This window comes from Folsomia candida, unplaced genomic scaffold (assembly GCF_002217175.1).
Source record: "Folsomia candida strain VU population unplaced genomic scaffold, ASM221717v1 Fcan01_Sc029, whole genome shotgun sequence".
NCBI classification, from domain to species: Eukaryota; Metazoa; Arthropoda; class Collembola; order Entomobryomorpha; family Isotomidae; genus Folsomia; species Folsomia candida.
Genome location: NW_019091221.1, coordinates 911,862 through 925,740, shown reverse-complemented (window position 1 = coordinate 925,740; position 13,879 = coordinate 911,862). Strand labels below are relative to the sequence as shown.

The following is a 13,879-nucleotide window of genomic DNA, read 5'->3' as shown; positions in this document are numbered from 1 at the left end:
ATAAAATTTATAAAATTTATTAATTTGATTTAATTTACATATTTAATCTATTTATGGAAATTCGAATGGAACTTGGATCGCACGGGAAGGTCGTGAGGAATTAAAAAAACCGGAAGTGGAAACCAATGTGAGGTCAAGTAGGAAGTCAATTTTAGCGAGTGTGAAATTTATGTAAATTAATACATTATCGAATACCGTTTAGTCTCGCGTTCACTCCAGGTTAATTTTTGTATATATTTTTTTGCAAATTTTTGCATATATTCTGCCGGGAATTAATTTTTTTTGTAGAATGTAGCATTATAGTTAACAAGACATTATAGTTAACATTATAGTTAATCATACAGTCGGTCAGGTTGCTTAAGCTATATTTGTATTTATGTAAATATGGCTCACTCAATATCTACCAGAAAAGAATTCGTTTTATTGTTAGATTTAATAATTAAGAAGAAATCTCCTCACATAAATTGAAGAGTTTGTCACAGTGGTTGATTGACAATTTAGAAAAATAATCACTTGATTTTAGACAATTAATTCGGAATCAGTTCATTCATTTAATTAAATATTTTTTCACTTTTTGCTTACTTAATTCATAAAGAAATTTAAATCCCCTTTTCAATTTTTGTGCAGAAAACTGCAAAAAATTAGCAAATCCAGTCTTAATTTTGTGGTTTCCCTTAACGAAGTGTCGCTTGTTGTTTGCAAGTATTTAAAGCAAATACCATGTGTTAATTTTTTATTATAATTAAGGTGAATTCCTACACATTGTGCGTTAGTTATGCAAATTTAGAAGGAAAATCAAAACGAAAAATCATTACGTGACACGCAAACCACGTCGTCTAGCCAGGAAGGAAGCAATGTTGATAGTCGGGACGATTGTGTCTGTTGTCTTCATAGAAATAATGAAGGAGGAAAATTGATATTTTGCACAGATGGGTGAATTGCGTGACTTTAAACTCGACACTGGAGTTGAGACGAGGTAGTAAAAAATTTAGGGCCAAGCAATATCTGTACAACAAGGTTTAAATTCTTGAATACTGAGGGTGCACCGGTAATAAAAAGCGAACGATTTTGATTCGGTTTCGAGGTGAAAGTTTGGTACACATTATTGGTGTGCCATGTGTACGTGCATTTCACGTTTTTAGCACAGTTTTTTACCTCTTGGACAACTGTGGGTGGGTTATTTCTTTCTTAACAAAGTTATTTACTTGTGACACTCTTAGAAATCTGATAATAAATAATTTACACTGGATTTTAAGCAAGAGTGATAAATTATCACGGTTTGGTAATAAGTTGTCTGGCTAAGCTGTTTGGTATAAGTTGGTAATAAGTTGTAATAAGTTGATGTGGCCCGCATGCAGAGATACTGATTAACGAATCTCGATTAATGAATTAAGGAAATTGAGCTTAAGAATTAATTAATCAATAACCCCGTAAAATATTTTATGTAACTAATCTTTAATCTTTAATCCAGATAAAAATTTTGAATGGAATTAAAGATGGTAAAAAAATATCACCCAGAACTATATCAATATATACTCGATTACTGCATTGTAGAATTACAGGTTTAAATTTTTTTAAAGGGTCCCCAGATTTCTTAGAGTGTACCACTATTAGTTCAAGTCTGGTAAATCGGTGCGTTCCCTTATTATAAAAATTTTATAGCCAAAACACAACCACGATTATGTAAGATTATCTATCCGTCGCTTTTTAACCATTCACCCTCTGTTCAGTACTGTCATACATATTTTGTCTCATTTTAATATTTTTGATCATTATGTAAATGTCTTATGAAACTCCTCTCTCTTGTCCAATTTTGCCCAGCAAGTTCAACTTGCTCCGCACTCTCAGGCCAGCCGTCAGCCAGCACGGAAGCCAAATTAGTCACTCTTCAACAATCAATTCAATACATTTATGAGAGTCAATTCGGTCTTAATCTGTAAACCATTAGTTTTTCTTGACCATTAAATTGTAACTTAACATCAAAATTAAAACGCCCCCATTTGTGCTTTACACATTATTAACATCAAAGTTTTCCACTATTCACAATTACACATATAACATCCTCATCCAAAGTCACACAATTACCATTCACAGACCACACCCTTCTTCACCCTCTGTATTTAAGGGCTTTAAATAACTCAGCGTATGATGAGTGCAGCAAGCCCATGCAAATAAATAGATAAAACTGCCCAGGTAAGTTTGAGTGGCTGCCAAATCCGGATACTTCGAATTATCCGAAAAATCCGGATTTTTCGGATTTCGAATTATCCGAAATCCGGATTTCGAATTATCCGAAATCCGGATTTCATTTTGGAATGAATCCAGATTCCATTAATTTAAAAATTAATTTTCATGTGCATTGCAAAGATGCAAATTATTGGGAAAAGTGTAAATTAAAAAAAAATGTTCGTTATTCATCCCAGGTAGTTACTTTACCATATTCGACATCAAACTCACCTTTTTGAAATTTCTCATTTTTTAGTACATCAACTTAAAAATATACCAAGGTACTATCTACATCCTCAAAAAATTCTAAAACATGATGAAAATTAAAAAAAGCTTAACTTTGGATAAAGAAGTACCCGACTCCTATCAAACTCGTTCAAATATCAAGGAAGTTGATAATTACAATAAATAATTCAAATCCGGATTTGGGCCCACATGAAACCGGATAATCCGAAAATCGAATTTGAAAATTCGGAACGGATTTGGCAGCCCTAATCATTACAATCGGCCCATTCCCTTCTTACCCCTAAATTCCATTTACATTGTTGCTTTTATATGTATCATACCTTAGAAAATCCGAAGAATAATCGTGCCGTCAATATTGTGCTAGACTTTAACAAACGAGTTTGAATCCTTTCCACAAGTTTCCGAAAACACTATTTACTATGACACAAATCAAGAAACACCTATTAACCAAAGAGGTTCAAGACAATCTTATGAAAATGTCTGAAAAGTTATCTCTTATCAGTAATATGGCATTGGTCAAACAAATTTATCTCAATGCGACGGGAATGGGTAAGTTCTTATTTTACTTTATACCTAAGTCCTTTGAACTCTTTAAAAACGTAACGAAAACAATTTTCGTTTTATGCATTAGAAATTGTTTAATTTGGGAGAAAGACTAAAGTCATCCTGAAAAAGTGTGGTCATGGTTCGGCGGGATGAAGACAATTTTCGTTTCTAATGATTTTCACCACTTTCTCCCCGCGGAGTAAAATTTGTTGATTTTGAATATTTTCTCCAACACCAACCGAACGTTAAATTTTGATATTTTTCGGCCGGAAATCCGGGAATTTCCCAACATTTCGCAATGTTACGTGTTGGTGGATCCGGGCATAATGGGGACAACTTTACTGGAAAGGGAACAATACGGACACAAGAAACCTGGGCAATGATACAATATGGACAACTCAAGTTTTATGTGACTTTAAATTAAACAGAATTGTCCACCTTTCGTGTGTCCTAATTTGAACATTATGCAGATTTTTTTTGTCCGTATTCTGTATTCTGTAGTCCGCGTCAGTATATTGGTTTCCTCATTATGCCCTAAACCTAAGTGTTGGATCTTTTATTTTTTCGAGTTTTATTAAAACTACTGATTTCCTCATAGAATTAACGAAAGAAGAATTTCTCCACGTGGCGCGAATCATGTCGCCGTTCGTGACAGCGTTGGATGTCGACATTTTATTCTTATTGTGCGAATCACCCCATACAAAAACTGGTCAAATTAAGAACCCTGATGCACACGGAATCCAACCAGAACACTATTTGAACCTTGTAAGGAAAACATTTGCGGATTTGAAAGCCTTTGAAAGACCGGAATATCGCGTGGTTGGAGAGGTTATTCCGGAAGGTGTAGTCCGATTCACGGTGGGGGCCTTGGCGGGGGGTAAGATAAATGTCTATAAAGCTTGATAAGGATTGGAGATACGAATTTTTTTTACTTATGTACAAGGCGGTCAGAAAGTATGGTGTAGTTTGTTTTCAAATTAAGTAGCAATTGGCAATTAAAAAATACCAATTTTGACCAATTTTGACTAATTACTTATCTAAATAACAACTGTTATATACATAAGTAGGCTGGAATCCCCAATTAACTAATTAATTAGCACAACTGCGAATTAAGTGAGAAGTTCTAGGTAATTAAGTACAATTTTTTAAAAGTTTTTTTGATCTAATTAAGTAGTAATTTGAATTAGCTTCCGTTTACGTAATGAAGATTAATTGTAGTAAGTTACGTAGTTTAATTGGCTACTTGATTAGACTAATTAATTAATTAGAAAACCTTGGTTGCTGGTAAACTCCGTTTAACATTACTTGAGTTCACTACATGGAGTACATTAGCCGAATTATTTTATTATTTGACACCAATTATTTTCATTTTGGCGTTTAAATTATTCAATTTCGTATGACTTTTACAGACGCTAAAATGAAAATAACTTGTGCCAAATAATAAAATAATTCGGCTAATGCACTCAAAGCGGTGAACTCAAGTAACTTGAAACGGAGTTTAAGTCCTATTTGCCCTGACTATTTGTGAGAACGGATGTTGTTTTGCAGTTGTCGGAGCCACCGCCGTTTTTCCGGTTGACGTGGTTAAAACCAGGATGCAAAATCAGAGGAGCGGAAGAGGAGAATTAATGTACAGATCAAGTATTGACTGTTTTGGTAAAGTTATACGACACGAAGGATTTGGAGGCATGTACCGAGGCCTTGTCCCACAACTGGTGGGAGTCGTGCCTGCAAAGGCGATTAGATTGAGGGTAGGTTTACTTTTCATGTTATTTGCTCATAGCTGCGCAGCTTCTAACCGCTTCCGCCTATGGAGTCCACTTCCTATCAAAATTTGCGCTTCCAGCTTTCATCGCTTCCGAGCAGGGTATGCTAGCCCGGGATATTTGGGTATTGCGGGTTTTGGTGGGTTTTGCAGTAGCAAAAATGATCAATACCCACGGGTAGTTGGGGTTTTTAAATTTTAAAAAGTATGGTAACAGGGCTTTACTAATAATTTTACAGTTTAATAAGTTTCTAAAATTGAATTAATGAACAGATTCGTTGCTAAATTTCTGAAAAAGAAGGGTGTTTTCACAACTTAAGACATAAAGGCATGACTCAGTTTCCCCACAAAACCCCGACTACCCGTTAAACCCAGGTAGAACCCATGGGTATGGGGTTTCAATAGCAAAACCCCGGGGTTTTCCTTACCCTACTTCCCAGGAAAAATCGCCGCTTCCGACGTCCGGAAGCGACATCGGATGGCATAGCTCCAAGCATCTCCGACTTACGCTGTTGACAAAAATTTTCGCTTGCAACTTCCATGCTTCCACTTTCTACGAAGATTTACGCTTTCAGCTTCCGAGCAAAAAATCACAGCTTTCCGTTGTATTTACTGAAGCTGCTGCCGGCCTTGGAAGTTTAAAGCAACAACGGATTTATTTCCTTCGTTAAAATGTTATATTCTAACCAGGTCAATGACTTCGTTCGAGATAAATTGAAAAAGAAAAAGAAAAATACGATGCCGATCTGGTGTGAAGTGATGGCCGGTGCGTCCGCTGGGGCGAGTCAAGTTGCCGTTACGAACCCGGTTGAAATTGTAAAAATTCGGTTACAAGTTGCCGGTGAAATGCATATTCGAGGGAAGATTGGTGGGTGGAGCGTCCTTAAAGAGTTAGGATTCTCGGGATTGTATAAGGTATTGAAGGAATATATATGTAGCTTGGTTATTAAATACACCGCTAAAACCAGTGTAAGCAAGGGGTGAAAGCTGAGTGTTATCGGTCAAACTGAGCAAATATTATGTTTGCCCTTCCAAAATCAGTTGAAATTGATACGTATTTTCAACACTTGTGGCATATGCATCAAATTTAACAGTTGATGACCTCTAAGTCACCTTGTGTGACCTTTGAGGTCCGAATAGTGGTTACCGTTGAAGTCGGCGTTAAGTTTCAGTTCCAATTGAGGAATGTATGAAATTTGACCTTTACACGACATTCCATAACCTATGGACCCAGACGGGTGTGACCTCCAGTGTCCACCTTCGACCTCTTCATGTCCCTTGACATTGGGTGCTTATGTTCAAAATTTCAGGTCTCTAAGACCAACGGACAGACGGACATAACGATCTTATAAAGGGCTTTCACCCCTTAATAATTAAGTATATTCTAATTGATCAATTGATTACTTAGGGCTCTGCGGCATGTTTTCTTAGAGATGTCCCCTTCTCGGCGATGTAAGTTGTGCAGCAGCGGGAAATTTAAAAGGATTTATGTAAATGTTTGAAAATGAGGCAAACTTTTTAAATATGTATCAGCTTCTTCCCCGTGTACGCTCATGCTAAAGTGAAATTTCAAACCGATACTGGTCACAACGCCCCGTGGACATTGTTCATATCTGGAATTATTGCGGGTGTTCCGGCCGCTGGTCTCGTTACACCGGCGGATGTGGTCAAAACTCGGTTGCAAGTTGTACCCCTGGCTGGACAAACTAGTTACACCGGAGTTATCGATGCAGTCCGCAAAATTTGGAGGGAAGAAGGCGGGAAAGCTTTCTGGAGTGGGGTTAGTTAAGATTTTTTGAATAATGGTGGGAATATGAAACTAATAATGATACTTTTAGGCGGGTGCTCGTGTGATACGATTTGCTCCACAATTTGGTGTGACATTGGGTGCGTATGAAGTTCTTCAAAGATTTTGCGACGTTGATTTCGGGGCGAGATGATATAATAGTTTAATTGGGTTCGTGGTTTTGTGGGTTTAATTGTGTTTGGTATTTAGTATTTTTCTTATACATGTATCTATGAATAAAATACTGCTAAGGTTCCGCTGGTAATTTTTGAATTTTCATCAATATTTTTTTTCTCCAACGGACTTAAGAATGCACACTATTCGACTGTAATCTTTAGTACTTATATAAATATAAATGTCTACTTTTGTTATTCCTTCAATTATACACTCAAAATAACGTAGTAATGAATCATTACCATGCGGAATGACTATGTAGCTCTACCACGTCGGTTACGATTCGTAGTAGAGATGGTAATAATATGTTCAAGGAAATTCAAATTTAATACATAATGGTATTCACATCCTTAATATTTGGTAATGAATTTGAATTTCCCTGAAATTATAATTACCATTTCTACGACAAATCGTAACCGACGTGGTAGAGACACATAGTCATTCCGTATGGTAATGATTCATTACTACCTTATTTTGAGTGTACATAAATATTCCTACATATAATTACTAATCAACATTGGTCTTTCACGTAAGACAGTAATAAGGTATTGACAATGTTGTTTTGCAGCGTGCTTACACAAGAATAAACTTAACGTTAACATATATTTAGATACATACATACATGCAGTTAAACATATGCATGTATGTAAATAATAAGTTGGAGGTTAAAACCAAATGCGCTATTTATCAAATAAATACCTACCTAGGCGAAATAATTGGATAAAAATATTTCATGGAAAAAACGTCCAAAATAAGTACATTTGTACATTGCAATAAATATAAAAATACCGTAAAACCTCTATTTATAGCCCTATTCTAATTATAGCCGTTATCCACATATAGCCGGATCTAGAGACCAAGATTTCAAAATGTTAGCCGGGTCTCTAATTATGGCTGTCTTGTCCGCTGTGTCCCCGTTCATAGCCAATCCATGAATGCTCTATATTGCGGGAATTCCACGAATGAGGTCAAAATTTATAAAAATTTTAATTTCATATGACCAAAAATGCATCCATTCATGGCAAATATAATATTAAAAATTAGCGCGAAATAAAATTTGGCCGGGTCTCTAATTGTAGCCGGGTCTGTGACGCCCAGTTTTTGGATTTTAGCCCCGGCTATAAATAGAGGTTTTACGGTATTCATTTACATTTATAATTGTGCAATCCCCATATTTGCATGAGTTCTTCGTAAGTACTTATTAATAATGAGTCATTATACGACCTAAGTTCACATCACTGCCAATCCAAATTGCGACGAGGGCTTATAGCCAGTTTGTGCCATATAAAAAGCGATAAAGTGCTCATACGTACACTCTAACAAGATCGGTAACTAATTTATTGCAAGGCGGAGTATGCATCTATGTGACTCTACCGCATAGTAATTAATTTATTATTGAAGTTCTCTCATTTACATAAATGACACACCAAGAAATAAAAAGGGCTATAGAGGGATATAGAGTTCACCACGTGTGACTCGCTCATATTGGGTTGGATTTGATTTAATTATCGTATAGTAGCACTGGCAGGCTAGGTTTCGTTCATCTATGTGTATATGGAAGTACTACATTGCTCATTAACTGGAAAACTCGATTGGATCAATACTTGCGAAGAAATGAAAATAAGTATTTCCCCGATTCTTTAGAAAATCCAATTTTCACGGTGGCTTGCGAATATATTATGTACATAGTTTCGATATTTCGTTATCAGAATTTAAATCCTACACCCTAAGAAACCCGGCAACTAAGTTATTACCAGGCGGAGTATGTGACTCCACCGCATTGTAATTTATTTATTGTTGACTGGTAGACATTTTTCGTCTGGTAATTAATTAGTTACCAGGTTTGCATAAGAAGCACACTTCACAACTGATGTCTGAATTGAACACTGACGACCGGTTTCGTAAATCATCATCAGGCCGTGTTCTGATAATAATCACATGATTATTATCATGTGATAAAAATATGGCGTTAATGAGGTAAATTATCAACTCTTACTGTTCGGAGCTGATTTTACATTGTAGTTTTGTGTCATTGTGTCACTACCGCCTTGGGTAAGTCAGAAATATATTGACACCGGTGGAAAAATTTTATTTTGAGTGTATCACAAGATGTCTACATAGATATCAGCATTTCGAAATTTACTGTACCATTTATGTAAACTCCATGTTGAAAATTAGGTATGGGATAGATTTTATTTTCACCATGTGCAACCCTGTTTACCCCAGCTTACCCCATGCCTTGATCTAAGAATAACTTGAGGATTTAATTAAGCTTGCCACGCTCCTCATGATACGATGGGTATCGATAAGTAATCTATACTTTATTAAATCAATGCTTCCACAAGAAATGCGTAGGTATATTTATCCGAAACGAAATTCTACCTTTCACACGTCACCCTAGATTTCGCACAGACAAAAATGTTCTCCGCTAAATTCCTTCCGATTCTTAGATTTCACTTGAAATTTTGCAAATTCTTAGATTGCATACCTTTTCGGTACAACGAAAATCTGGGGCGATTAGTCCCAATAAAGGATGGTTATTCCCTGTTCAAATTTAAGCTCCAGTGCGTCCTCTCTGCCCTGTATTGTGGCGCGATGGGGGCAAACATTTTCCTTGGGGGGTTGAGCACGACGAATAAATTGCAAGGGTCCATATTCCTCATGACATATTTGATCTGCGCCGTGTCCCGGTGGAACTACGGGCTCAGTCCGGGACCAATCCAGGTGATCAATGCCTTCCTGCAGTATGAGGCTGGGCCGGTGAGAGGTTCGGATAATAGAGTTTTATAATTTATTCGGCCTAATTAAGTATGTCGCATAATTGACGTGGCATAGGTATGCCCACGAGAAGATTCGCAGATATTTAAAAAGTTTGGATTTATTTTGCAAAATATAGTTTTCTTAAAATTACGTACATAAATAATAAATGCGGATGTATTTAATGCGTTTTGTAAAAAAAAATTCGCAAATATCGCTAAATTGTTTACGAAATTAGTTACAAAACCATTTATGTCGCAAACCTTGAATGGCAAATTTTTCTGAGAAGGCTCCAGAATTTTTAAAGAAGTCTAAATACGAGCTTGGTTTAATTTCGCAAAATATACATATTTTTTTAATAAAAACATCAATGGAGAAGTAAAACGTATTTTCTTATCGCAAGATTGTTTTTTCTTACGAAAATAATTGCCCTGCTCTACCGACCACAGATCTCCTCCATATTTCCATGCAATCTGGGGTCGTCAAACTAATGAGGATCTTCATCTGGCTAATGGAGTTCTCAATTTGTGTCATCCCAATCCTACAACTTGTCCTGCTGACCTATGCCCCTTGCACGGCGCCCTTCATCCTCTCCATGACTCCGAACTGTGGGGAGCGAAGGAGTCCCGGATTTCAGGTGGGAATCCACCTCTTCGAAAGCTGGATGGGGTATCACACCATGTACTCGGGGGCGACCTGGTTGTGCTACGTTTTACTGGGCGGGATAACCGGATTTCTGGAATATCTCAAGATTATGGAGATGTTAGTGACATAATTTGATTCATCACGGAAAAAAAATGATGTTAATGGGATCTCTGTGATTTTGTGTTCATATCACAGTTGTTATTATACGTTTCGCTATATGGAAAATGTCATTAAATCCCAGGATAATAATTAAAAATAGCTGAATACGTACGCTAATTATATTAAATCACGGTGTGATGATCACCAAAATCCCAAAGTGTGATAATATAAAGAACATGTTAAGAGTGTGATGATCATACTAAATCACAGAAACACACAGTACTGATTATCACACTCGCAATGCGATGGTGTGAAGTGTAACCCTCGGATTTGGTTAAAATTTTGAAATTATGTGGTCCATGTCAATACAACCAACCATTCATCAGGCAGTTTGTGTAAGGGTCAGAATTTGCTAAATATTTGAGGTCAAAGTTGAAAAAGGGGCGATTTTTCGCACTCGGAGGAAACGAACTCAACTTCCATTCTCTTCCCTTGCTAAAAATCGCATAGGTATTTGTCAACTTTACCCTCAAATATTTTGACAATTTCTGACCATCGCACAAACTGCTTCAAGATACATTGGTTGTATTGACATGGACCGCATAATTTCGAAATGTTAACCAAATCGGAGGGTTACACTTCACACCATCGCGTTATCAGAACGATAATCAATTCTTGGCCCTTGTTTCACAGGCAAATCCAAAAAATACAGAATCACACGGATTTATCCGCCTGCTTCCGAACATATCGGTGTCTTCAACTCTTGGAAAAGGTGTTCAATGCCTTCCTCATGCGTCGCGTGGTGCCCGCCTTGCTCCTCTGCAGCCCCGGAATACAGCTGATTGCTCAATACGTCTGCATAAATCACCATGACGACGTGTCCATGCCAGGCTTCGTGATATTCCCCCTGATGGGGCTGGACGCTATTGTAGCGAACATTTTGATCTACACGTTTGCCTCCGCGGTTCATAGCGCGTCGTCCAATGTGCGACCATCCATGCTGAGAAAGGGGATGGAGCTGCGGGGATATGTGCAAAAACGAGGCCTCATCAAGACGCAGGTCGCATCCTTGTCCATGCTCAAGGTGAAATTCGGGTCAAACTTTATCGATCGAGGAACCCCACTAAATATTCAGAACTTTTGTTTTACTCAAACCATGTCGCTGACTTTGATCAGGGCGAGGAAATAATGTGCGTTGTAGAATTAAATTGGGGGATGAAATGTGTTCTTCTTTTCTAATCAGTAGATAGAGTGTGATTTTAGAATTATGTATTTTTACTGACTTTTTTGTGTTTTTGGGATTTTGTGAAAATAATAAAATTAATTGATTTGACCCTAAATTTGTCTCATGATGAGTGCATAATCCTAATAATTGCACGCAGCGTCACCCGTGAATCCTTCTGTCCAGGTTTCTGACTGGTTTATTTCTTCCTCGACATTTGTACATAAATATCGCTGCATTTTATGAATAGTCTACCGACAATGCAAGGTTGTTGGCCAATACCCTAAGATTTCGATGGGACCAAGTTTATTTTTTTAGGAACCAAATTAAGCAGACATGTATTTTTATAGTTTCTTGACCTCGCCAATTAGTTAGAAACATGCGCATTAGCTGTGTGAGAAAAATCCCATTAGTTTGGTAAATTTGGGAGGAAAACTCCTCAGCATATGCAAGATTTTGCGAAATCTCGCATATCTCACAAACTTCGCAAGTTGAAGAAATATGTTGCTGTGCGAGATATACAAACATTACGGAGGAAGTTACTTCAAAATTATTTTTGAGCCCGTAATTAAATAAAACTTTAGCAACGTTTTGTTGCCAAACTTCATCAATATGTAGATACATTTGTTATGTAAAAAATACGTATCCAATATGTCTTGTCCAATCCTATATGTCTGGATATTTGGGAGTTTGCGGTAACTACGGTAGTTACGTATTTATGTATTCATACATAAGTCTACCACTTTCGTACATTCGTTAATTACATATCGACCGAGATTCAGCTTTCTTAGAATATTTATATGAAATTTATTTCCAGGAAGAATATAATTTTTAAGAATAGTAATAAAGGTATACATATATGTAAGTGTCTAAATATGTTTACATAAATACATAAGTTAGGATATATACTTTCTTCTTGTTTATTTGGTTATATTTATCTTTATTCCTCGACCCGATTTAGTAGTACCAAAGCAAGACTGAGGGTTCTAAATATTTTCGAAATTTAGAGGCAGTACAAAGATTTTAACATATTTTATACTTTCACATTGAACTATTTTAATTAGTGAAATCCAGAAACTCTGTAAACTCAGGTCACTGTAACACCCTAAATTCGGTTCAATCGCCCAAAATCGGGCAAGAAATTTTTTGCCTTCTAAAAATTATTTTATTTATTAGGGGGAATTAGGGGGGGGGCGAGCGGGGGCCAATACGTAGGACGTATCATACGTACCCCTATTTCCGCCAGTGGTATCTGTACACTCTCAGCAAAGTTGCCACCAAAATCGTCTCCTCGTGTAGGTACTATGCAACTCTACCGTAAGGTAATAATTTACCTCCATCCGTTGACAAATGTGTTTTGTCTCCCGAGCGGAGGTAAATATTATTGTCACCTACCGGGATATAATTTGTTACTGAGGTAATCAACGTAAGCTGTGTCTCCGAGTAGAAATAATTTACCTACATGTGGTGACAAGTTATCACCGTCTTGCGCATATATTTATCTCCTTGCGGTAATAGATTAGAACCTGAGGGAAGCAAACATAGTTTCTAAATTATGTATTTATTTATTTAAATACGATTTAGTTAGAGATTAAATTTCTTCACATTTCTCTACATACTACATACATATGTACACATAAATATAAAAATTAAATTGTGCATGCTTACATATATATATGTATATACATTCTTATATTACTTATAATGTTAGTGAAAATTGATTCTCGTACTAGCTGGCTCGAGTTTGTTATTCTGGTGAAGATTTGCCTGGTATAAATACATATAAATCAAATAAAATTAAAAATATCTGTATTACCCTGCAGTACTCAAACTAAATAAATCGCTGATTAACAGAAATAAAAATAAAATAAGAATGAAATGAGGGCCCACCTGTTCATAATTTGACATTTCAACCATCGCGTTGAATTTGACGCTGGGAATGAATTTAGTCTAATTGGGGCTAAAAGAAATGAAGCGTTAACTGTATAAATTTTAAAATCACACTCAATGACAAATTAAACTTATTTACTACTACTTTAAATGGAGTTTTATCTTACCACAAAAGCATCTTCCACGAAGAGTTCCGTGGAACACGCAACGTTGGAATGTTATTCCAGTAAAATTGGAAAAATATCCTCATCTCAATCTGAGCCGTATCTTTGAACGAAATTTGCACATCAGGATCTAGAAAAAACTGGTTTTAGTGTAAATATTTATAGGACAAAAAACAATAAAATTACAGAATAAGCATCCTGAACAATGAATTAAAAGTATTTACCTGAAATGTAGAGTAATCCAGAATTTGAACCTCTAATTACTAATTTTTTCCTCGGATCTTGATGTCTGCGTGGTAGTCGAAGTTGGGAATAAATATAATTTAACAATATTGGAGCCAACCCAGGTTTATTTTGGC

The 13,879-nt window shown here is 36.4% G+C and overlaps 1 protein-coding gene across 1 annotated transcript; it reads left to right on the top strand.

Moving 5' to 3' along the window:
* The first annotated feature begins 997 nt into the window (after positions 1 to 997).
* On the top strand, positions 998 to 6,826 carry LOC110860161 (calcium-binding mitochondrial carrier protein Aralar1). The gene is made up of 8 exons (XM_022109222.2): positions 998 to 2,193; positions 2,798 to 3,021; positions 3,617 to 3,895; positions 4,567 to 4,769; positions 5,474 to 5,698; positions 6,192 to 6,235; positions 6,317 to 6,563; positions 6,622 to 6,826. Exons 2-8 carry the CDS (start codon positions 2,892 to 2,894, stop codon positions 6,721 to 6,723), a joined length of 1,230 nt encoding a protein of 409 aa, XP_021964914.1. The 5' UTR covers positions 998 to 2,193; positions 2,798 to 2,891; the 3' UTR covers positions 6,724 to 6,826.
* Positions 6,827 to 13,879: the final 7,053 nt, after the last annotated feature.